At 42.9% G+C, this 26,912-nt stretch overlaps 1 protein-coding gene across 1 annotated transcript in view; it reads right to left on the bottom strand.

Annotated features, from left to right (window-relative positions):
- Positions 1-10,147: 10,147 nt before the first annotated feature.
- The window catches only part of IFNAR1 (interferon alpha and beta receptor subunit 1), a 41,315-nt gene continuing 24,550 nt past the window's right edge, over positions 10,148-26,912 (bottom strand). Inside the window, exons 7-11 of the mRNA XM_075910979.1 lie at positions 22,241-22,440; positions 20,708-20,862; positions 19,556-19,703; positions 16,731-16,885; positions 10,148-14,095 (exon numbers count right to left, since the gene is read on the bottom strand). Of these exons, the coding sequence (XP_075767094.1) occupies positions 13,868-14,095; positions 16,731-16,885; positions 19,556-19,703; positions 20,708-20,862; positions 22,241-22,440 (886 nt within the window). The 3' untranslated portion in view covers positions 10,148-13,867. The remainder of the gene's footprint in view (positions 14,096-16,730; positions 16,886-19,555; positions 19,704-20,707; positions 20,863-22,240; positions 22,441-26,912) is intronic.

Below are 26,912 nucleotides of genomic sequence, written 5' to 3'. Positions count from 1 at the left end.
TTTTATGATTTGGTTTTGTTCCCAGCAACTGCAGGTAGTCTGCTCACATCCAGGGACTGGAGGTCCGATATGCGTACCATTGCACTCGCGGGCGGGGGAGGCTAAATGCCCAGGAACAGTTAGCTATGGGTGACTGACAGGGAGGGAGCCAAAGGCTGCTTCCTGGCTGTGGTAGATTGATGGAAACTTGGGACCCAGGGTGGGAATGAAAGCAGGATGGCACCACTATGGGGCCTACAGGATTCAATCGGGGACTAAGCCACACATTTGGTTTCCTAACCCATTCACCGTCTCCTCCTTTTGGCAACTGTACATATTGACCGACTTTAAGGCAGGTGGTTTGGATAATCTGTATCCCGGGCAGGTCCCAGGATTGTGCAGCTTTGAGGCCTGAGAATAGGATCACACCAAGAGGGACAGCATTTTCCCTGGAAAGACAAAAGTAACACACAACAGATGCATTAATCTGTTCATCTATAACATTTTGATCCTGGTCTTGTGGATCCATGTTGGGATCCCTTTTATCTTTACAGAGGCATCCGACTGGGCTAGCACCAAATGAGGACCCGAGTATTTGGGCTAGAACAGGCCAGGATTGTAGGTTTTGACTCTGACTTGGTTGCCCTCCTATATGTCAGGACAAGAGGGAAGTTCACAGGGGTGTTGGCCAGTTTGTCTATCCCTAACCATCGTCCTGAGAGGCTATCGAATTTCATTCAGTCGTTTGATGTATTCCCGTGCAGTATCCGAGACCAAGTGGAGAGGAGCTGGAACTACACAGCCCTCCCCTAGGGTTACTGTCATTCCAGTTAGCAGTTCAAAGGGTGACATTCCAGTTGTTGAATTAGGAGTGGCTCTCATTGAGAGGAGGGCAGCAGATAATTGTGCCACTCAGTTGGTCCCTTGAGTCATTAAGGCTTTAGTCAGCCTCTTTTTTAAAGTCTGATTTGCCCGCTCCACCAGCTTTGGGGCCAATATGGGGCAGTGAAAATTTTGTCTGATGCCTAAGGTGGTGCAGACATTCTTCATCACATGTCCTGTGAAGTGTATTCCTTGGTCTGAATCCATGAAACAAGGCAGGCCCCATTGGGGGCAAAACTTATTTGCTATAATCTGGGTAACAGTGGGGGCAACATTTTTTGCAGTTGGAAAAGCTTCAGTCCAGCAGGTGAAATGGTCAGTCATGACCAGGCTATACTTTTTTCCCCCGGGCCGGTGGAAGTGGCCCTATGAAATCAATCTGGATATTTTACATAGGCCCTGTAGGCCTAGGCTGATGTCACATTGTAACCTTGAGGTTTTTTTCCCCTTCATTACACCTAGCACAAACAAGGCATGGTCTGCAATAATGATGCACATCAGCTGACATCCTAGGCCACCACCCCTTCCCCTTCATGTGGTGTAACATGGCCGGGGTCCTGGGTGCGTTGGCAGATGACAGAGGTAGCAGAGATGACACACAATTGTCCTAAGGGTCACATACTGTTGTTCTCTAGTTACCCAGGTATTCATGTTATCAATTTTGCATGCCTTCTCAATCCATGTCCATTTTTCTTCCCTGGAGCATTTGTTCCTGCATGTCTGCCTGCCTAATTTGTTCCAGTTCAGAGGCTTGTGCAGCAGCTACAGTATGTAGCTTCGCCAAAGGATTAATGCCCACAAAACAGATATCAGACAAGATCACAAAGAAAAAACAGTTTCTTGCCATTTTAACCAGAAAGGACACTCTCTCAATGACTTAACCACCTGCATTCTGCTACAAAGACCTTTTACATCTGCACTTGAAAGGGAATCCTCTGAACTGTCATTCATGTTAAAATTCGACACTCTCCAAAAAGGAATGAACAAACACTCGAACTATCTTACCCATTACCAAGATAGCTTCCCCAATTATCACCTCTAATACCATTAACTCACAAACATCCCACTCTCCCCACCTCTAATATCATCAGTTCACAGACACTTACCTTCCTTCCTTCCCCCCCCCCCCCCCGCATTTCCCTCCTGTTCTGAAATGTGATTTGTCCTTTTCATATTTGTTCATTTTTTTAAATTGTATCCTTTGGTATATATGGTTGTGACTATTTTCTTCCACTATTTGATCTGAGGAAGTGGGTCTGGCCCACGAAAGCTCATCATCTAATAAACCATCTTGTTAGTCTTTAAAGTGCTACATTGTCCTGCATTTTGCTACAGTATGTGTCCTTGGAACTGTTAGTGCAGCAGCTTTCATGGCTTTCTCTGCAGCTGCATTAGCTAGGGAGAGTAGGTCATGGTTTCTAATGTGTGCTTTAACTTTTACTACTGCTAACTTAGACAGTTTTTGAATTGCTTCTACTCATTTCTTAACATACCCCCTGTTTTTCAGCAGGGTACCAAATGAAGTGAGTTACCCCCAAGAAATCCAGGACCCAAATAACCATGCACTACACCAAAAACATACCAGCTGTCCGTGTAAATGGTATCAGTCTGGCCTGCAGCCAAAAGACAGGCGTGGGTCAGAACAACCAACTCAACAACCTGAGCAGAGCAGGAGGGGGGTAGAGAACCTGAAAGAAGGCATGATCCTGAGAGGTCACACACTGCCCAGTCTGCATAAGGCTGGCCTGTGACATAGTATCTGGATCCATCTACAAAGAGAATAAGGTCTGAAGAGGGCAAGGGTTGCTCAGAAACACAGTGGTTGGGAGACAGAGTATCTTCAACTAAAGGACAGGAGTGGGGATCCCCAGAAGTTGGCACCACAGTGACAGGGTTAAAAAGACTGGAGTGGGCAATAGTGATGTGGGGGCTAAGGAGCGTACCCTCCCACTTGGACCAGCGTGCTGCGGTAACTTTAGAGAAATCGCCACCATCTAGGATTATATGTACAGCATGGGGACATATTTAGCGAAAGAAGCCCCCGAAACCAAGGGGACTGAAACAGTTACTGCCCAGGAGGCAGCCTCAATAGCTTGCAAACAGTGGTTGAAGGCAGATGCTACAAGATCCAGGTGCATGGGAATCTGATGTCTATGTTCAAAAATGTTATTTTTACTAGCTTAGACAATTGCCACAGTAAACTGTTATCAGTTACAAACATCTGCTTGCACTTCTTCTTTCACCCCGCCCACTAAGTCCTCTCAGAGTTGCCGTTTGTTTGGGCCCCAATCCTTTTTTTCCTCTTGCTGAAGTTATTTTCTTTCCCTGCTCTAGCTTCTGCTTTACTTACAATATCTCCTCCTTTAAAAAAAAAAACATATCTCCAATGCTAGCAAGACACGTACCACAAAACAAGACAAATTTAGACATAAACACAGAACACAATTTGTTGTTGTTGTGATAATAGAACCATGGCTTTTCAGTTGCACTCCCCATGCAGCACAGGGGCGCCCAAACGGCCACTTGTGCTGCTTGCTCCCCCACGGAGGCCCAGCTGAGCTGCGCAGAAGTCAGCTGAGCTCCACGTCAGGAGGCGAAGGATGTGACACAAGCAACAGCGCCGCCCAGAGGGAACAGCCAAATTTTCAGCATTACAGAGTCACAGACATTGGGCTACTATATATATATATATGATGTTGCAGGCTTACTTATTAACACCAAATTTATTGCCATGTTGAACAGTAACATTAGCATCAAATTTCTTAGAAGTGTATGGCTTATAAATATGTTGTTATATACCATGCCTTTTATTTGGACAATTTACTTCCGAGGACAGTGTATGTGTTATACCCTCTTGAAATCTTTGAATAGCAGACTCCTTTTATCCCTTTCTCACTTATGGAGGATTAGAACCGCCCATAACAGCCAGGCAGCCTGCATTCTCACACACACTTTCAGGCTTGCTTTCAGATCCAAAGTTGTCAGCAACCCAGAGACTCAGACTTGAAAAGGGACACAGTGAACTTCCAGAGTTCTGATTACTTTTCACTTTCAAGTCCTGCTTCCAAAGCACACAGTAAAAACACAACTCATTGTGGCTTCTCTCTGGAGAACATGAGGTCTCTCACAGATTTTATGTACCCTTATCAAAGCAATAATCTGATTTCTGGTACCCCCAAAAAATAAGAAATCCAGAACTCATCCTAATTTTCTTGGTTTTAGCTGCCCCAAGTACCAGCCACAACTCAGTCTGTAACAAGATACTGAACCTTATAAAGCAGTGTTTCTCAATCAGTGGTACGAGTATCCTTAGGGGTACTTGAGAGAAGTCTGGGAGGTACATCAACACAACTAAAACTTGGAGAAAACTGAATTTTTGTTTTAAGTTTTACAGCATTTTATTATTTTTGTTCTTTTTACACCCAAAAATTTCATTGCCCGCCTACCTATGATTAAGTTGTTTAAACAAATGTGTTGCAACGCTAGAAAAAAAATGGTGTGTCTGAAAACTGTAGGTACTGGAGGTACTTATAATTTTTTTAAAAGGGGTACTTTATAAAAAAAGGTTGAGAAACACTATTATAAAACACGGAGGGTATGTCTACACTACAAAGTTAATTTGAACTAACGGACGTTAGTTCGAATTAACTTTAATAGGCGCTACACTAGCGCTCCGCTAGTTCGAATTTAAATCGAACTAGCGGAGCGCTTAGTTCGAACTAGGAAAACCTCATTTTACGAGGATTAAGCCTAGTTTGAACTAGCTAGTTCGAATTAAGGGGTGTGTAGCCCCTTAATTCGAACTAGTGGGAGGCTAGCCCTCCCCAGGTTTGCCTGGATTATTTACAGACATTCCTCAGGAGACGGGCCCATTTTTCTCCTCAGAAAGGCTGCAAAGAAACCAAGAATTCTTTTCCAATAATACTTTTCCTTTTAGCATCTTCACAACAACTGCTCAACGTGTCTTTCAGTGACTGTACCATGCGAGCAGACTCTCGCATGGCATCATTCTCTTTAACCTTTTTCCAGTATTCATAGCATAGGTTTACAGCTCCTTTCTCTGTCCTTCCTTGTGTCTGACCAGACCACCACGCCAAACTATCTGTCGCACTCATACCATCTTTCCAGCCATTCTTAGTCATTTCCTTCCATACTTTATCATATTTGTCCACAATTTTCCCCTTTCTGCCATTCTAATTTAAAGTCTGTGCCCACCTGCTGTGGCCACAGCTCCTTCCCCTGGAGCCTTTATGTGTGGTCTTGCCCTTCTCCCTTAAGGGCGGCAGTCCGTGGCCCCCGTGGGGCTCCCTATGGGCCTTTCAGACCCTTACCCTGCACCCATCTGGCACGGCCATGGCTCCTCTAGACGGAACCTTTAACATGTGACCATGCCGTTCTCCTTAAAGGGTGCCCCTCGCCCCCGAGGGGGGCACCTACAACCTTTTCAAACCATAACTGCCTAGTCCTGCTTATCTGTGCGCTTAAAAAAAATATAAAGGGGTGCAGAGGGTTTCCTTGGGAAAGCCATGACTGAGATACATGCCAAAGGTGGTGAATATAAAACATACTCACCTCTGTCCTCAGTTGCGGAAGTCCCCAGGAGTTGTCGACCACACCCTGCTCGCTGCGCCAAAACTATTAAGCAATAGAATTCTTTTCCCAAGAATTCAGCCACACAGATATTATTAAGCAGTTTTATTAGCAATGCATTGGGAAGGGCTCAACAGCAGCTTCCAAAGAACTATCAGGAATACAAGTTTTATGTCAGTTACATACATCATGCATCTCATTATACCAGCTACAACTAGTTCATCTGTTCTTTGTTTAAGAAAGAATGGATCTTTGCACAAAGATATGAGGCAAGAGTAAGGGGTGGAGAAAGGCCAGAGTGAACTGGTTCTATAGATAAGGAAAGACAGAGCAAAGACAGCAAGGTTTAACAAAACAGCTTCGTGTAAATCTGTGAGAATCCAGGAGAGGGTTATAGTTTTAACAAACTCAGTGAGAATTTCAACAAAAAACTCAAGGTCTTGTTGCAGCTGGGTTGTTATCTCTAGTCTTGGGGCCCAGCACACGAAAGCAATGTTTTGGGCTTCCCCTGGTTGAGACAGAATCTGGCCAATGAGAGCAAAGGGGAAAGCCTCCTGGAAGCATGAAATAAAATACAGGACTATGTAGCACTTTAAAGACTAACAAGATGGTTTATTAGATGATGAGCTTTTGTGGGCCAGACCCACTTCCTCAGATCAAATAGTGGAAGAAAATAGTGTGACTATTTTCTTCCACTATTTGATCTGAGGAAGTGGGTCTGGCCCACGAAAGCTCATCATCTAATAAACCATCTTGTTAGTCTTTAAAGTGCTACATAGTCCCGTATTTTGTTTCAGCTACACCAGACTAACACGGCTACATTTCTATCACTATCCTGGAAGCATATCCCTGCTAGACTGTCCCAGCTGGGAAGGGAGAGGGCAGAGCGTGGAATCTGGCCAATGGGAGCATCCTCTGCCCAGCCCTTTCCTCCCCTCCCGCAGGCTCAGAGCAGCAGGCACTGGTAACTTGCCTGGCTTAGTGTCCTGGTGGAACTTTGCCAAGCTCTCCCACCTGCAGCTGCTTCAGGGGAGAGGAGGCCGGTGCCGCTGAGCCAAGCAGTGCTAATTGCTGTTCTCTGGCTGGTGAATGATTAATAAGTAGCCGCATGTCAGCAGTGACGAAAAAGAGGAGGGGAAAAGCCCACTACAAAGTGATGTAGGTGGGTGTCCTTTCCACCCAGCCCCGAGTGCTCTGGAGTGCCAGCAGCTTGGCCCTCACCCCGGCTCCACAATGCTCAGCTCCTGCCTGCGGCTATCTGCCGGGAGCCACCGCCAGGCCAGGTGGGAGAACTGGGTCTTTCACTCCAAGCCACTGGCACCAGCCCAGCTCATAGGGCACAAAGATCCCTGCAGTCGGGAGCCAGCACCAGCTCCCCACAACAACCCCTGACCCCACACACATCCTGTCCCTATGAATAGTGCCACCACACACCCCTACCCCTGTGCACAGAGTCACCACACACTTTGCCCCTGCACACATCCCGCCCCATGTCCACACCTTCTGCCCCACCCACAGTGCCATATTCCATCTCCCCCACACCTTGTTGTGCCATCGGAACCTACTCACACATGCTGTCCCTGTGCACACTACCTCATGTATCCTGCCCATATGCCACTTCCACACACCCTGCCACTACATGCAGCTCCTCCAGCACACTCACTCCATGCCCTTAGGCACAGCCCCACTAGCACACACACCTCCCCACATACCCTGCCTCCACCCACTTCACCATCTTCACATACCCACTCCTGAGTGACACACAGTGCCATCAGCATCTGCACACACACAAGCACATATACACACCGCTCACAGGCACAGCACTGTGATACACACCCTGCCCATACACACACACCACATCACCTCCACACAGCACACCAGCACCTCGCATGGAGCCCAAACACATCCTGATTGGTAGAGAGTCATGGGAGGAGTTCGTACTGGGGTCTCATGACAATCTTTACTTCCAGTCATGTGCCCATCTTGAGCCTGGAAGTGCTCAAGAGATGGGACTTCTTGTGGCAGGGGGGCAGTGACTAAAGAGTCAAGGGGCATGGCTAAGGAGGTCAGGGGCATGACTAACGTTTGTTTGATGGTAAGGCCCTTATATCATGTGTCCCCATCAGCTTCCAGATCAGCGCCCCGGTCCGGCCCGGGTCCTCCGCAGCTTTGCTCAGCATCTCCCTGGTCTGCAGACCAGGGAGACACTGAGCAAAGCCGTGGAGGACCCGGGCCGGACCCGCGGCGCTTCCAGATCAGCTAAAAGCGCCGCGGGTCCGGCCCGGGTCCTCCGCTGCTTTGCTCCCCGTCTCCCTGGTCTGCTGGCTCCCCCAGCAGACCAGGGAGACGGGGAGCAGCTTTTCTCGCCCTGGAGGAGGTGGGCGGTGGGACCAGGCGTCCCGCCGCTCCAGTCCTCCGGGGCGAGAAAATCCCCGTTCGTAACTGCGGATCCGACGTAAGTCGGATCCGCGTAACTCGGGGACTGCCTGTATTAGTTGGATTATTAGGCAACTTTGTGATATGGAAAGCACCATACATTGTATATCATTGACTAGAAGTCATTCTGAGTCTATAAGCCACCCACAGCAGTGTCCTTGGGAGAACAAAAGGCACACAGTTGGAAAAAAGACTGAACATGAAAGATCTATATTCCCCCATAGTGTACACTTTACTTCTCTCCTTCCAACATTTTTGAAAGCACACTTGCAAACATTTCATAAATCTAATCTTGAGAGCCCTTCAGGAGCCAGAGCTCTTCATAACATCTTACTGTGTATAGTACACCATTTATATACCTGTATATTTTGCTGAACTCCTGATTAGAACAAAATGGGCAGAGCCCCATAATCAGAACAGGAAAATACTGATGGCCTCTAATATTTTTCCTTCAGTGTCTGTTAGTGGAAACAGGAAGCCATACCATGGCTGGAAGCAGTCTTCCAGACAGCTTGTGCCTCATAAATATACCTTTACACATGAGAATTTTAAGCCTAGAGAGAAAACAGCCCTTACAAATTGGAAAATGATTTCAAATGACAATTCCATTGTTTAATGTTTTATATAGCTTGCATATCAACAGTTTTTCCCTTAAAAGCCTCTCTGCCTCTCGTTCTCATCTGTTACATAATACACTAACTGATGTAACAAAACAATCATTAAATATATTTCCAAGTAATATCTCTTATGATAAAGAGTTGTTTGATAAAGTCACAGAAATTTGCACATTAGAAAAGACTGACATTTCTCCTGAACAGCTCTGTGAAGCTCCAAAGCTTGTCTTCCACTAACAGAAATTGATCCAATAAATTCTCACCCCCATTTTGATTGTGAATTAAACAATTGGAAGGTATAATAGGGTAGAATACTGACAGTTTCTTGAGTGGAAATGCAAACACCAATAAAGGATAAAATAGGCACCTTAATTGATGAGCTTATAAAAACCAAATGTGAAAGTAGTTTGGCCATTATATAGCAAACACCACATACAGCCAGGCACCTACCACACATTCACTGAGATTCTGAATGGCTGATATGTGAAATGGTCTTTGGATGTTGGTTTAACTTATAATTGTTTACTCCATCAGTTTGACTGGTATTTTTGTTAATTTGAACATGCAGAATGGTGGTGGAGACTTGAGGTATTTCCTGGAGAGTAAGTGATCCAGGAGGAGCTGATACATAAAGTGCTTTCTGCCTCACCTTGAATATTTTGTGCATAATAACAGAACAGAGTGAATATGAGGGTTTTTCAATAATTAATTAAATATGTATGGGGTAGGTACAGTTCATACATATTGTGCTGGGCATTACTAGAGCCATAGTTCCCAACCTTTTTGAGCATACAGACCCCCTTTTCAATCTATAAAAATGTAATGGACCCTCCCCCCTTGCTGGGGGAGAAAAAAAGAAAAAAGAGTAAGGAAAGAATAAGGATTGGGCCCACGGTGGTGGGCCCAATCCTTACATTTAAACTTCCCACAGACCCCCTGCAATTCTGTTGTGGACCAGCAGGGGTCCATGGACTACAGATTGGGAACCACTGTTTCCCCCTTCTGTTCTGAAATTTGATTTGTCCTTTTCATGTGTGTTCATTTTTTTAGTTGTATCCTTTGGTATATATGGTTGGTTGTGAAAATTTTCTTCCACTATTTGATCTGAGGAAGTGGGTCTGGCCCACAAAAGCTCATCACCTAATAAACCATTTTGTTAGTCTTTACAGTGCTACATAGTCCTGTTTTTTGTTTCAGCTACACCAGACTAACATGGCTACATTTCTATCACTGTTCTAGAGCAGTGTTTCTCAATTTTTTTTTAAATAAAGTACCTTTCTTTAAAAAATTTTAAGTACCTCCAGTATCTACAGTTTTCAGACACAAATTTTTATTCTGCCATTGCAACACAATTGTTAAACAACTTAATCATAGCTGGGCAGGCAATGAAGTTTTTGGGTGTAAAGCGTACAAAAATAATAAAGCGCTGTAAAACTTAAAACAAAAATTCAGTTTTCTCCAAATTTCAGTTGTGTTGATGTACTCCCGGACTTCTCTCGAGTACCCCAAGGGTACTCGTACCACTGGTTGAGAAACACTGTTTTAGAGAATGAAAGTCTAATTTGTTAGCAAAAATATTTATTAGCATGTTAGTTAGCTGCTCATTAATTCACACCCACCCAAGAAACAGTAATAAAGATGAAATATTGATTTAAACAAAGAAATGTTTAATTCATTATTTTATATAATAGTATACAAAGGAAATATAATACTTTTTATTTGCACTCAAGTCATATCACATAGGTAAACAAATATAGAAACAGGACTTCTTTATGGCAAGAGGAAAAAAGCCAGGTTACATAGTAACAAGTTTTTCTGCTTTGAATGTTCAACTTTTCCCCTTTTAGTGATCGGAAATCACCTCTCCACGTTTACAGTTACTTGTGCTTCTCTGCTCAGACCCTCATTTCAGTATGTTTAATGGATCTGAAAAAGGAATTTCTCCTTGCTATCCTATTTGAATCCCCAAAGTCAACACTGTGATAGCACTGAAACATGGCCAGCAGAGATCAACACATCAGGCTGTTTGTGGTCCCATTAAAAATGGCTATTTGGTTAAAAGTGTCATTTGATCCTGTTTTCTTTCCACAGCCCGAGAAGAAAAAAAATTATGATTTCCTGGGAACAACTCTAGTTTTACATCTTAAAAATGTCCTGTTTTCTTCAGCTGCATCCCCAACACTTCCTGATAGCAGACAAGGCTGGCAGTTTGCCTTATTGTGGCTAATGTCTAGCACTGAACCTGTAGCATTTCATTGATCAGTGACTATGCTGCCTGAATAAGTCTTTTGTGGAGGCCAGTAAGCTTCTTGCAGGCATAAGTGAGGGATGTTACTAGGGCAGGAGGTCATCTTAACCATGATTAAACAGTGGGCAATGATAGTACCAGTGGCAATAGTGTTGAAGAGCGCCATAAGTGGGAAGCAGATGCTGAGAGAAGCTTACTAGAATCTCTTCCTTTTAAGAGGTGCTCTGTACTTCCAAGAGGCAGGAAGACTGATCAGTAGAGATCATCAAGAAGAAGATCTGTCTCATTATTTGCTGTACTTATACTAGGAATGCTGAAAAAATATTTTAAGAACAAGCAGGCCACCAACAAGGAGAGCAAAAGGGGAAAGTGCTAGGAATGTACATGGTTAACTGGTAAGCCTCACCCCTTCACAGGCGAGGGTTACTGGTTCTGGTTAACCTATACAGGCTGGAGCAGCTCCCCACCTGACCTGGGCAGGGGGCTGTTCCAGCTATGTGGGGCTACCGCAGGCAGTGGCTGCTCTGTAAAAATTACTTTTTACATTCCTTAGCACCTGCACCAGGGCCTGCTCCTGGCTGCTGCCCAGGACCCTTTAAATTGTCACTGGAGCACTGCAGGCAATGCTGAGGACTGCTTGAAATAGGTACGGTATGCTTGGGATGATGAAGAAGGCTGCTTAGTGGAGGCTAGCCCCATCCCTGCCCCTTCCAGAGGCAGAGAGTCGCCTCCCACCACTGCCTTGCCCAGGGGCCCAGCAAGTCTTTCAGCTCCACTTAGAACAGGGATTAGGGTTTTACTCATATGAAGCCTTAAGGCCAAATTGGACAATAGAACAGAAATTGTCTGAGGCAGTATCCGATTCCCCATTAGATTAAGGTAGGTCAAATTCTGGAGCCTACATGACCTATTCTGAAGCGTCAACTATTACAATTCTTCCAAATTACTAGCCAATGCTTAAAACAGTAGTTCTGCCACTCTCAAATCGTCATTATGACATCATTTTCCCACTTCCCTACTTTAAAAGTGGAGACTGCTGAAATACTAAATGATTTGTAAAATAGGAAAAGAAAAATCCTCTCTATTCATCAGTACCACATTTTGAGGGGACAATTGGCAATAAGCTGACTTGGCACAGGTGCTAAAAATATAGGCTAGGAAGAATCTAAATTAAAAAAGAGTATTGACTGCCTAAAACATTGGTTTTAAAAAACTTATTTTAGTAAAAAAAATACAGCTTTGATATTCTGTCCCACTTGTTTTAGTAAGAAAGGCATCTTAACAAATACTAATTTACATGTTGAAAACAAGCAACTAAAAACCCAATGTTGCATCCCATGTCATATGGGGAACTCGCTTTAGTCACTGAGAATTGCAGAATCAGGCCTGTAGGCAACACTGAAATTGGACAAGCTACAGGACTAATTGGTTTATTTTATTGTATCTAAATACACAATACCCACCAACATAGCTTCTGATCATGGAGAACTCTGGGCTCAAGAAACAAGTCAGTTTATTTCATGCACCGTAGTAGTAATTTTTGCTGGGCAACTATTAGTTAGCTTTCTGGATACTTCTGGAATGTTACTCAGATTAGTACTAGTTAAAGAACATTGTCTGTTGCTTTTATAATCCATGCCTAAAACAGCACTAGCACAGACTTGAAATAAAGTCAGTAACAATGAAAGACAGAATCCATTAGTCAAACAGACATCTGATAACTGGTGATTGTCAAAACCTGCTCCTGTATTTTAAATTCCTTGCTTAGTGGTAGTTTTATTTGGGGGGGGGGGGGGGAGGGGGGAGGAAGAAGCACAAATTAACAAGTGTAATTTTAAGTTAGATGAGTCCAGAGACTCAATTACAGTCTTGCCTATGAGCCACTAATTAGGTGAGCAACCTTCATTCTTGTGTGTGTCACTGCTTAGGTATGCTCCTTAGAGGGGAACTATTCGCAGACCACCTGAATGGAGCTTGCAGACCACTGGTGGTCTGTGGACCACAGTCTGAAATCCTCTAATTTAAAACAAAGATGATTCAACTATACCAAGATCTAGAGATGTTTAGGTGCACCCCATTATTTGAATCAGTTGGATTCAGATGTATAGCGTTAGAGATCATTTGGCTCTATGGCAGGCAATTTAAAATACCCAGTTTTCAAAAGCTATTTCCTATTGTTGGTTGCGTGTATGCCCATAGTTTATGCTGATCAGTTGGAATTCAATTAAAATGAAGTAGGAAATAAAATAATTTTCAAATCTAGGGAAGAATTTCACATTTAAGTACACCTCAATTATGGATAAAAGTGTTACAGCTTATAGATATTTTGTTTTGTTACTAAACAGACACAAGTATAAACTCCTTAACTTGCTTTGGTATTAAAGTGCATAGTAGAATTTGTTCTGTTCTCACTAGGCTGAAATTTTGCTTTTATGCAATCTAACTTTGAACACCACTTTTTTATTCCAGATGTAATGCTTGTTAGACTAGAATGATCAAGACAAGGTTGCCCAAACCTATTTTTACAGCAAGCATCCATTTTTCCCTAATTCCTCCAGCTAATATTCACCTGAAAAAAAAAATCCTTTTTCTGCTTTTACATCTTTACATGTTAGCTAAACAAACTGAATTGTCTGAAAGGAGGTCACGTTGATAATTGTAAGACTGAAGTTAACAAAATTGACAGCAGCACATACAGTGCACCACTAGCACCAGTAGTTCCAAGAACAGGCTGAAGCAAGTTTAGCGGAGTTCTCTTTTGAGGCTGCTACCTACATATGTTGGCATCAATTATCAGCAATATAGATAGGCAAAGATTGTCTTCTCTGTGGAGATATCACTGAACTTTTGCTGATGTTATCAGTATCCATGTGGTAAACAGCAAGATTGGCACTCAACACCAACCAAAATGGTATACCAGAAGAATATCAGTTTTCTAGAGGAGCAGTAGTAATATTTGCTCCTCACATTTAATAATTCGCACTCCTGAAAATCAAAACGGGAAAGTTAGGACCAAGAGTCTGACATCAGCCTGCCTTCGTCAGGAAAATACTTTCATATGTAACGAGAACAGCAAAATCACAGTTAGGCAGTGAGTCTCAAGTCTGAGTGTTTTTAGTTATGCTGCTTCCTGTTCTAGCATTTCTTCTAACACTTTAGCTCCAGAAGTATCATCATCATTAGAATAATTTCCTGAATCTCGACTGTTCTGTTTAGAGTGTTTGTACTCTTTAATATCAGTTTGATTGGTTTCTTCTATGACAATACTCTCAATTATGCAACAGTTTTCTGTCGGCTCCTCTGAAGTTGACAGATATGGAATGCTGAAAGGTTGTCCTACAAGGCACTGCAGATAGGGGAGAATGAAAGGAGAGAAAACAAAAACGTTTTTTATAAGTTTAAATATGGCTTTGATTAATGCAGCTGTTTTGCAATCTTCTTCCTATTATATTCTGCAGTACAATGAGGCTCTACTTATAAGTGTAGCACTTCTTTTAAGGAGTTAATAACTGAGCTATAAGGTTGCTTTGGTATGTAAATACAGACAAGTATTACAAAATGTCTTTACAAGCCTCTAAAGTAATATAAAATGGTAGATTCTTGATAACCTGAAGTCTTTAAATCATGGTTTGGGGACTTCAGTAACTCAGCCAGAGGTTATGGATCTATTACTGGAATTGGTGAGATTCTGTGGCCTACACATTACTAGATGACCATGGTGGTTCTTTCTAGCCTTAAAGTCTGAATCGATATGCCCATAAATAATTTTCTCTCCATTTTTTACTGTGCTAATCAGTATTAACCACCTGCTCAATGTGCTCAGCAAAATAAAACACACAGATTATTATACAGACTCAAACTTCGGAGGAGTGAGCTACTATACCAACACCACAAGTACACACACTGAGACACAGAGAAAGAATTTAGTGCATTTGGGGACAAGAAAGTGTTGGTAATAGGTAGGTACTTTTATTGGTTTTAAACTGACATTTGCAAGCTTTGCAAGGGAAGAGAAAAGGCCCCCGAGGAAAAATTTGAAATAGACAGCGGCTATGGAAGGAGTTCAAGGAAGGGATTTTAAACATTTGTTAACTTAATCCTAGAAATAAATATTTAAAACCCCTTCCACTGAAGAGGATATCTGAAATTTTGTCTTACAATTGAGTTTATAGATGATTTGATTGTAGATATATTGTTTAACTTACAACTTGACTGACACTAATGTTTATAAAGCACTATGTATTGTATATGCTAAGGCCGTGGTGTCCAACCAGTTCTGTAGCAGTGGACACTATAATGGCTGCTGCTATAGCGAACTAGCCACACTCAACCAGCCAAGCAATCACATGTGGCTAGCATGTTGGACACCACAGTGCTAAGGGCTTCACTGAGGCAGAAGCATGCTGGGAACAAGATACACTGTCCAAGTGACATGCTATCTTGTCAATGTTATAATGGTCTCACTGACAACTGGGAGAGTACTGTGAAAGCTGGTTCTTGCTACACTTTAGCATTTGAGTGTTGTGAGCCATAATGTCTGCCTTTTTCCTTTCACTTTATTGTGAAAGTGCAACTTAGAAATGTAGAAATTTTTTTGGTTACATAACCACATTAAACAATTTAATGCCTACAAGTCCACTCGATTCTACTTCTTGTTCAGCCTATTGCTAAGACAAACACATTTGTTTAAATTTATGGAAGATAATGTTGTCTGCTTATTTACAATGTCACTTGAAAGTGATAACAGGTGTTTATATGGCACTTTTGAAGCTATGGTTGCAAGGTATTTGTGTGCCAGATACGTTAAACGTTCATATGCCCCTTCATGCTTCAGCCACCATTCCAGAGAACAAGGTTACATGTGGATGATGCTTGTTAAAAATGTGTTAAAGTTTGTGAATGAACTCTTGGGAGAGAATTGTAGGTCTAATACTCTATTCACATTCTACCATAAATTTCATGTGATAGACACTTCAGATTATGACCATCGCAGCAGATATGAAAAAATGCAAAAAAGGTACCAACGTGACATTTCTAAAAATAGCTATAGCACTCGACCCAAAGTTTAAGAATTTGAAGTGCTATCCAAAATCTAAGGGGGATGAGATGTGGAGCATGCTTTTAGAAGTCTTTAAAGAGCAATACTCTGATGCAGAAACTAAAGAACCAAACCACTAAAAAAGAAAATCAACTGTCTGTTGGTGGCATCCGACTCAGATGATAAAAATGAAAGTGTGTTAGTCCATTCTTCTTGGGATCATTACGGAGCCAAACCTGTCATGAACAAGGACGTATGTCCTCTTGGAATGGTGGCTGAAGCATAAAGGGACACATGAATCTTTAGCAGATATGGCAACACTGGCTACAACAGTTCCATGCAAACATCTGTTCTCACTTTCAGGTGACATTGAAAACCAGAAGCAAGCAGCATTCTCTCCTACAAATTGTAACCAAACTTGTTTGTCTGAGTGACTGGCTGACTGAGAAGTAGGACTGAGTGGACTTCTAGGCTCTAAAGTTTTACACTGTTTTGAATGCAATTATTTTTTGTGCAGAATTCTACATTTGCAATTTTAACTTCTCATAAAGAGATTGCACTATAGTACTTGTAGAAGGCAAACTGAAAAATGCACTGTAAAAAATGTAAGTATTTGTAATTAAAAATGAACATAAGCACTGAACACTTTGTATTCTGTGTTCCAACTGAAATCAATATATCTGAAAATGTAGAAAACATGCAAAATAAATGGTATTCTATCCTTTTAAAAATCACTTGACATCCTTAATTATAAGATATTGGACTAATTCATAGACTTTATCATTAAACTCTTGGTATCTAATCCTGGCAAATCTCGCTGATCTTATGAGAGACAAATACACTATATTTTTTAGAACAAGAAATCAGATATACTATGTAATGACATTCTAGTGTTGTTTTTACTCGAGTAGTCACATTCTAGGAAAGATAACCAAAACCTTACCTCTATGTTTGATGGGGGTTTGCATGATGGAAAGAATGTATATCTGATCCGTCTAGATATATGATATATACTAAAAATACAAAATGATGCCAAAATAAGAGAGGCAAACATGGCGATTACAAAGGCCATAAAAATAGACAGAGGTGAATCTTTACCTAAAAAAAAAAAAAAAAAAAAAATTATCTAGATATTCATGAAGTGCTCCATCACCAAGATATCTAGATTTTAAGATCTTATATATTGTAAAGACTACACCATAAAACTTCACATTTACAGTGTTTTACTTCTTGAAAGTATTACATGAACATGAATATCTTCAGAGCATCTGAATAGCTTATAGCAGTCTATTGAAATAAAGCAGAAGATTCTCAGCACCAAATTTAGGTATATACAAACTTCCATTGTGGATCACAGCCAAGGTACATCTAGTCTAGTTCCCTGTCTGATAGAAGCCAGAACAAATGCTTCAGAATAAAACAGACAGATCAGACTAATCTGATTCTCACATAGGAGTCTTCCTGATTAATACCTGAGATTGCTCTAAATATTGAATCAGGATTAATATCCTTTCCAAAATGAATCATTAATGACCCTGGATAGTCTTGATATCCAATCCCTTTTGGAAACTTGTTAAATTCTTGCCTTTTAATAACTTCCCATGTCAACAAACTCCACAATAATTTAGTTTAAGCATTAACGGGACAAATTTTCAGAAATTCACCTACTGAAGAAACCCAATACTTAAAAAAATTAAGTTTAGGCACACATGGAAAGGGATAGCACAATGTCTCAGAGCTCTCGGTATCTCCAACAGCTTGTCAAAAGACCATATTCTGCTGCCTTTAATCAGGATATTGTTTTCTCTCTAAGGCTTCATCTTGTCAGATGCTTCAATTCAGCAAAGCACTGCAGCAGTGTTTGCTTAACTTTAAGTAGATATGTAGACAATTGAAATAATGGGGGCCAGAATGATCAGCAACTTTATCTTTCAAGTGGATTTTCCATGGGCATCAAGCAGAATAAGATACTAAGTTTAACATGTGGAATAAGATACTGTTTTATCACGAAAGTAAGGATGGCAGAATCCAGCTCTTAATTCCAAAAACGTTAAGCATCAGCTTTCTTTTGAGAAAGCTAAGATTTACAAGTGTTCCACTCATTCTACTCATTTTCCTTCTCTGCCATCACCTTTTCTCCCTTTCATTAGCAGTCTGCATTCTTAATATATACTTTCAAAAGCTACAGAAAATAGTGTTCTGAAGACTAGCTGCAGATAATTAAGGCAATGCAACCAGTACTTTTCACTTCCAGATAAGTGACATAAAAAACAAAATTCAACAAAATGGGGCATTAGCAAGACCAATGAAACACTGTCTCTTTACAAAGTATTGGTAAGGCATTACTTGGACCCTGACTATAGATGTAGACTCCTTAATGTAAGAGCTGGAGGAGGGGGCCCTGGAGCCAGGGGTTTCAAGACTGGGGTTGGGGAATGGGGAAGGATGGCCAGGGGCCATGGTTTGGGGGAGGAAGGCCAAGAGCCATGGTTAGGGACGATAGTGTGTAGTTGTTTACACAATTAATCAATAAGCTTGGCCGTATTGGTTAATCCTAATGGCTACATGCACCCCCTATTGCTGCCTCCTACAGAGGCAGCAGCACGGAGGGATGGGGTGGAGGTGGGAGCTGGTGCTTGGAGGAGAGGAGATGGGAGCTGGTTTTTAACAGCCGGATCCCCAAGGACACCAGCTCCTGCATAGACACCTGCTCCTGTGGTGCTGCCTCTAGTAAGAGTCATGGAGGAATGGGTGGAGGGTGGGGAGGCACCAGCATGGAGGAAGCGGGGAGGGGGTATGTGGGAGAGGCAGCTGGGGAGTCAGCTTTTAAGCCAGTTCCCTACCTGCCCGTCCCATCTGCATGTAAATGCATAACCACTAAAAAAAATCCAGAGGTTGCACATTTACACAAATACATGTTAGTTACCACCCTTAGTTGGTGCCACACAGGCCTCCCTCATGCTGGTGCTCCCCAGGCCTGGCCCAAGGGGAGAAGGGAGCTGCACCTGCCTCCCCCTTTGGCACTCCCCACATTGGGGTTGGGGAGAAGCAGGAGCTGTGCAGGCTGCCTCCACTGCTGTTTCCTAGTCCAACTGGGGGGAGGGTAAGGGGAGTGAGGGGTGGAGAAGGGAACCATGCAGGCTGGGACACAGCAGCCACACTGGGTGGCCCAGCAGAGCAGGTGGAAGGGGGTGATGGCCACCAGTGGTGCTCCAAGGAGAGAAGTGGACATTGGGGATGGGGACAGATTTTAGCCAAGCAATCACTTACCAGTGGCAGGCAAGATGGAGGAATCCCATCCCCCGCTAGATACTCTATTGGTGGTGGTGCTGCCTTAGGGGTCACTTTGCAGGATAGTTCTCCCCTGCACTCACTGCCCCCAGTGGTATGAGGATAGTGTCCCCCCTCCCTTTCCATGTTATAGAAGTATAGTGCCACAGGACTCCTCACCGCTTTTGCATGTTATAGAAAACTATCAAATCCAAGCACATCCTGTTTTCCTGGCACAACCAAACCCAGACCTTGCTTTAAGTTAGGAGAAGAGGAAGTTGCATACCAAACTTAGTGGTCCTAGCTCTTATTGTTTAGGAGGAGGTCTTGAACAAATGGATTCACTGACAGACACAAACCTCTAAATTATATAGATAGAAAAATATGCTTTTCCAGGGGTAACTGCATATTAGATTAAGTTATTTATCGTGGCATAAATTAAACATTTCCAAACTGAATTTCAAAAATTTCTCAAACACATATTTAAACTTTTCATACCGTTAAGTGTTTTAATACATATCGCATCACTAAAATGACCATTTTTTTTGTATACTGGTGAAAAAGCTTGCACTTTCAAACAGTACCAGGTCAAGGGTGTCAAGTCAGAGATTATGAATAATAACTGTTGTTCTTCTTTTATTTTCTCCTGAAAGAAAAATAAATGCAAATTGAAACATAGTACAAGACTGATGTAACTGTATTGAAGTTGTAGGCAATGCAAAAATACTGTTGTATAATTTTAATTAGATTCTACTTTTTCAAATGAAATCAGTAGTTTCAATTTCAACACTACATTTAATAAATATTAGTTTCGACTAACCATTCCCATTATTTTGAAAAGCTGCTTGTAATAATTCACTTCAAATTTTGTGTTGAACATATACCATACTTTCTGGTATGTGTAAGTGTTCTGATATCTTTTCATATGTGCATTCCTACTGTAGTCTTGCAAAACAAAGTTAGATAAGTTTAAAAATGGAAAGTCACATCAAAATGTCAGTTAAAAATGTGCAAATTTCTGCATTTATGAATTCATCTCTAATCTTAGCTCTGAATTAACTAGGACTGCCACACAAATTTCTGTGCTGGAAATTTAAAGAGAATAATTTTACATCAACAGGGAAATAATTCGACTAGTACTATGCCAGCTGCTTTCTTCCTTCTTGTAGTAACTGATATAAAAATACTGTTTTAACATGAGTGATCATAAAAATACCAATACACAGCTTCAGAAAGAGATATTACTTATTGAAGTATATTTTTTCTTTAAGAGCTTGATCTTGCATCAGTGAAGACAATGGGAGCTTTATCGCCAACTTCAAAGTACACAAGGTCCTAAATAAACTACTGCAGAGAACCATGCAGTCACTAGTCAAAAAATTATCCATCAGCAGCCATTCATATAAGATTCCTAAAATGACTGTACACAGGTAACATCATGAAGGATCACTACAACCAACCAATATTACTATCTTTTTGCCTATTTTATTATGTAAAATCTTGCTGGAAGGTATGTTTAATGTGAGTTCTGCAGCATATGCAAGGCTCTTTGTGGAAATAAACTTTATAAGGGGAACATCTTTGTGTAACATTAAGTAGAGGTATAACTGGCAATATAATTTTAAAGAAGTTTGAAAAAGCTTTTCCTACCTCCGCATCTGAAGAATTTTTCCAATATAGAACTCGGTAAGATAAGTCATAAAATTCACTCATGGACTTATTTTCAGACTCTCCTGGAGGAATGAGCTGGATACGAAGTGAATCCTCACTAGAGCTCACTGTTAGGTTTGGAGGGCCAATTTCATCTTAAAACATTTCACACACACAAAGTTAAAAACCTGTTAGCTAAACCATGTAAAGAAAAGTTTTACAGATGTGATTAAACCCATAATAGCAACGGTTTTCAGATTTAGAGACAGGTATTTTTTCCCCCTTCGTGTGCAAACACTGTTCATTCTTTTGAAAAATTGCTGTACTATTTTTAGTTTTTGAGGAAAGCATATAAGCAGTTGGGAGCTATTGCAAACCCTCCTGCTTTTTGCACTTGGTCTTACTTCTTCCATTTGAAGCCAATACTGAGGACAGAGCTTCTTCCCAAGAACCACAACGAAAGGTTTTATTTGTGATCGCCACTGTTCAAAGATTAGTATATAGCATAAAAAACAAAGTTGAACCAATATACCCAGACTGTCTTCCACTAATTTCTCCTCCAATGACAGCAAGGTTCTCACATCGGCCACCCAGCAACAATTACAAGGACTATGACCGTCTTTGTGCTTCTTAAACTGATTTACTGGATCAAGAAACAGGTCCTCTTTTATCCCCAGAGGTGTAAGCCAGCCAAGAGGCATTATGGATTTTCAGCCTTCAGTAAAAGGGTAAGAAAAGCTAAAAGTAATGTTTTCTCAGCCTTCTCAGGTTGAAACTCCCTAATTTGAAGTGAAACATTGTTACTTTTATAGTAAGTATAAGGTTGTTGAAAAAATTATAAAATTGATGAGCCTATATTAATTTGTTTGTGTGTTGAAAAGTTGACAAAATAGAGGACACTGAAAAGTAAGGTGTGCAAAGAGTCTGAGCAAGATTTTTTTAATTTTACATTTCTAGTAAAGTTTCAGTGCCTTGCAACCCTCTCTCCAGTTGCCTTTTGTAACTTCCCTAGGAGTTGCAAATGACTAGATGAGAAACACAACTTTAGAGCATAAACTGACATATACAGGAGGACCAGATCTGTTAGAAAACCATTCTCCTGCATTTACAGCACTACCAATTGACTTGCTTCCCCTCTCTGACACATCAGGAACTGGCCTTGTGTACAAGGCAAATGTCAGATTAGAAGGAATCTTGATATGAGCTGGCATGCTAAGTCTTATATAGCAAAATGATTAATGTAATAATAGTGAGTGAATGAGGAAAGTTAAAGTACGCAAAAGTTACAGAAGATGTTGTGCATCTTAAATTTAATTTGCTATTTCCAAGACAGGGATGAAATACTGGCTCCACTGAAATCAGTGGAAAGCTTTCATTGGCTTTAGTTGTGCCAGTGTTCCACCTAATGTTTCTACAAGGAAACTATAAAAATGAGAACAATTAAAGATGAAAATGAACACAATGCATACAGATATGAATGATATATAAACCAACTGAGAAATGAAGAATGGTGAAGAAAATACATCTACTTACTTACTACACAAGGATCCACTTTTATTTCATTAGACCAATGTGATTTATTATATCCACTCATAGCCTTCACACGGAAAAAGTAAGTTCCAAGATGGTATATGTCAGATGAGACATCACACTGTGTAATGGTGATGTTTTCACATCCAGATACAGTGGTCCAGTTATTTGAATAGTCTTCAGGAAGACTCATTAAATATCCACTAAAATAAATGACATTTTGTAGTTAGTATAAACGCCCTACTCTAACCAAACTGACAATATTTTTCACTTAATTTACAGTTGAATGAATATGTCCATTTCTGGCCATTGTTTCTAAGCAAACATATTTAATCAAAATGTAAATTCATGTCAAAGACTTCTTCAAAACCCAAAGCTATAGCATGTAGTTCTCTATCAACTATTTTGCTGATATGCTCAAGAATTCCATCATAACTCCATCTTTTCTATGGAATGTTCATTCTTAGTTACATGAATGGGGAAGATATATTTAATGCAATGTTTTCAATGAAAATCTGAACACAGATCAGGACTGTGGCAGGGCGTTGCCCTGTACTGGCCCTTTAAGGGGCTGAGACCTGGTGTCAGGAGGAAGCCCAGTTGAGGAAGCTAACCAGGGCCCAGCTAGAGGACATATAGAGCAGCTCCTGGAAGGAGGAGGAGGACCTACCTGCCTGCAATGAGAGGGGCTTCGGCCTAGCAAACCCAGGCTATCCAGCCTGAGACCCTAGGGGTTGCAAGGAGGCAGTCATGGAGGGAGGGGCTCGCATGGAGGCAGCTTTAAAAGGCCGGGCTGCAAGGAGGCAGCCGCGGTTCGCAAGGAGGCAGCTGCGGTAGGTTGGGGGAGTTTGAGCCAGGGATGTCCCAGGCCACAAGTCCGCAAGGCAGGGTTGCAGGAGGCAACCGGGCAGGCAGAGTGGGAGAAGAACTGGGGGTCCTAGGAAGTAGGGATGACCCTGGAGGAGGAGGAGGGGGGAAGGAACAATGACCCCCCCTCGGAAGAGGGCGTAGACCAAGATCGGAGTGGTCACTGCCAGAGGGCAGTGCCCTGAAGAGAACACCTCACCCGAAGGGGGTGCGTCGGCGTCGGACCAGCCGGTTACTTCCCCAAAAGCCACCCTGAGGGAAGAGCCGTGTAGAAAGTGAGTCGAACCCGTTACAAGGATATTTAAGTTTAGATGAGGACAGCAACATCTGTACACTCACTGCATATACGCCACATATTAAAATGCACATTTAAGTCTAACCATTAACTGTATTTGAAAATCTCACAATATTCAGTGTGGGTATGTTAATTTCTTTAAGGATTTTAACATTTGCGCTTTCTGATTCTCACATGATTAAGTTCTCAGCTTCAATTCACTGATTTCCTTGGTAGTAGGACAGATTAGAAAATGTCTGTTCATCTTTTAGGATTAGTGCCTGGTACACATTTAGAAGTCTAGCGTGCAGGTACTCAAAACTTCCAAGAGAAACCAAGTGCTGTGAACGTCTCTGATCAAACACTGATATTTTTATAAGCACCACACGGATGACTGGATGCAATACCCATTACTGCGACGAATACATCAAGATACTTTTCTGAATATCATATTTGAGTTTTAGAAAAAATGGTTACTTACCCCTGTAACTGTTGTTCTTTGAGATGTGCTGCTCATGTCCATTCCACATACATGGTGCGTGCATACATGTGTCGTTGGAAGATTTTCTCTTAGCAGTACTGGTCAGGCCAGCAACGGAGCCCCCTGGAGTGGCGCCTGCTGGCCCTCCACCCTCTCGATTCCTTCCTACCAGGCTACTCTGAAGAAGGGGAGGTGGGACAGGATTTGGAATAGACATGAGCAACTCAACTCGAAGAACAATAGTTACAGACATAAGTAACTCTTTTATCTTTGAGTGACTGCTCATGTCCAGTCCACGTAGGTGACTCCAAAGAAGAAACCCTAGAAGGCGGGGTCGGAGTTCTAACCTTCAACTGAGTGTAGGACAGTCCTGCCCAAGGCTGCAGCCTCTCTAGCTTGATAAGCCAACGAGTAATGATTGGCAAAGATATGGATAGAAGACCATGTGGTTGCCCTGCAAATGTCCAGGATAGGGACCTGAGGTACGAAGACTGTAGAGGAGGCCTGAGCCCTAGTGGAGTGGGCTGTGAGGAGAGGCAGTGGCACCTTAGCCAATTCGTAGCACTCCATAATATATGAAGTGATCCACGAAGAGATCCTCTGTGCAGAAACTGGCTGCCCTTTCAACCATTCCGCTATCGCTACAAACAGCTGCAGGGACTTGTAGAAGGGCCTTGTACTGTCGAAATAAAACACCAAAGCTTTCCGGACATCCAGTGTGTGTAGCACTTATTCTTTGCCCAAAGCATGGGGCTTAGGGCAAAATACTGGGAGGCGTAACCTGATCTTATCCTTAAAGAACACTGTATAGGGAGCGTCCGACGTGATGGCCCTCAACTCAGACACCAGTCTAGCTGATGTGATAGCCACCAGGAAAGACATCTTCTAGGAAATGTGCAGTAGCGACACGTCATTAGGAGCTCAAAGGGGGGCCCCATAAGTTTGGTCAGGACCAGATTGAGGTCCCACTAAGGTACAGGTTGGCATACATGTGGGTAGAGCCTATCCAAGCCCTTCAGGAACCGATGGGCCATCAAGTCCGCAAATAATGTCTTGCCCCATGAGCTCAGGTAGAAGGCTGAGATGGCCGCTAAGTGCACCTTAATCAATGAGAAGGCAGACCCGGACCAGTGGTACCTGAGCATCCCTAGATAAGACCCCTAGTTGGGTGGCCCAAATGGAGAAGCGCTTCCACTTAGCTAGAGAGGCGGGCCTAATGGAGGGCTTCCTACTTTCCAACAGGACCTCTTGTACCTGCTCTGAGCATTGTAGTTCCACTACTGCCAGCCACGGAGCTTCCAAGCCATTAGGTACTGGGACTACAGGTTCGGGTGGTGAAGCCTGCCAAAGTCCTGGGTCCAGCGGTAGGGCTATTGGCCTCTCACAGGGAAGGCTCAGAAGGGATGTGAACCAGTGTTTCCTGCACCACACCGGCGCAATGAGTATCATACAGGCCCCAAACTCCCCCACCTGTAGGAGCACTGTGTGTACCAACAGGAAGGGCGGGAACATGTAAAGTAGTCACTGGGGCCAGGGGTTGAGGAGTGCATCTCCCAGAGACCTCTGCCCCAGACCCATGAAGGAACAGAACCTAAGGCTCTTCCTGTTATGGCAGGTTGCAAACATGTCAAGGAGGAGAAACCTCCACCTGTGGAAAACCTGGAGGGCCACATCTCCCAAGGGACCATTAGCGTACAGAGAAGGACCTGCTCAGCTGTCCACCAGAGTGTTCTGAGATCCCGAAAGGTAAGTGGCAATTAGGTGGATACCCTCCCTGATGCACAGCTCCCAGACCTGGAGGGCTTCTTGACACAGGGGAGGGGAACGGGCCCCACCCTTCCTGTTTATGTATGAGACCGCCAAGGTATTGTCAGATAGGATCAGAACCGTCCCTCCCCTGAGCCTGGGAAGAAAGTCCTGAACTTCCCTCAGCTCCATGGCATTGATGTGTAGGGACAGGTCTTCCCATGACCACACACCTTGGGTCCTCATGTTGCTGACAAGAGCCCCCTAACCAGTGTTGGATGTGTCTGCCACCAACCAAAGGGTCAGGAGGGACCTGGAGAATGTTACTCCGGAGCATACCACCGCCTCCTGGGTCCACCTATCCAGAAAGCAGAGGACTTCGGAGGGAATGTCACCACTCTGTCCCAAGACTGGAGCGATGGGTTGCAAGCCTGCACCAGCCATAATTGCAGCAGGTGCATGCGGAGTCTAGTGTGCTGGATGACATAAGTACAGGTGGCCAGGAGACCCAGCAGGTGCTTACAGTTCTGACCACGGTAACTGGAAACACCTGCAGGGTCATGACAGTGTCTCAATAGCCAGAAAACCTGAGCTGGGCAGGGAGGCCGTGGCCGACATGGAGTCCAGCTGAGCACCCACCAACTCTATGATCTGGGTGGGTACCAGGGTGGACTTGGCCACATTTAAGAGAAAGCTCAGCTTCTGAAATGGCCCATGATGCCCTGGTACGAGACCTATCATTTGGTCCAAGGAGAGAGACCCGTATACCAGCCAGTCATCCAGCTACAGAAACACTTAGACACCCCTTTTCCTCAGGGTGGCGGCAACTACAGACATACGTTTTGTGAATGCCCGAGGGGCCTTGGACAGGCCAAAGAGGAGGGCTGTAGACTGGTAATGGTCCTGGCCAACCATAAAGCATAGGAATCACCTGTGGTGAAGAATGATAATAATATGAAAGTAAGCGTCCTTCAGATCGAGGGCAGCGTACGAGTCTCCAAGATTCAAGGATGCGATGATCGTTACCAGGGTCACCATCTTGAATTTGGCTTTGGCGATGAAGGCATTGAGCTCCCTGAGGTCTAGAATGGATTGAAACCCTCCTTTCATCTTGGGAACCAGAATATACCGGAGATAGAAACACCTGCCCATGAACTCCCGGGGGACCACTTCGGTCACCCCGAGACTCAGAAGCTGCAACATCTCCTCTCAGAGGAAATGCTCGTGAGATGGGTCCCTGAAGAGGGATGGGGTAGGGGGGAGATGAAAGGAAGGGGATGAATATCCCCTTCCCACTGTCTCTAGAA

The sequence above is a fragment of the Pelodiscus sinensis genome, chromosome 1 (assembly GCF_049634645.1).
Source record: "Pelodiscus sinensis isolate JC-2024 chromosome 1, ASM4963464v1, whole genome shotgun sequence".
Lineage (NCBI taxonomy): Eukaryota > Metazoa > Chordata > Testudines > Trionychidae > Pelodiscus > Pelodiscus sinensis.
The sequence above is the reverse complement of the archived record's forward strand: the minus strand, read 5'-3'. Positions and strand labels throughout refer to the sequence as shown.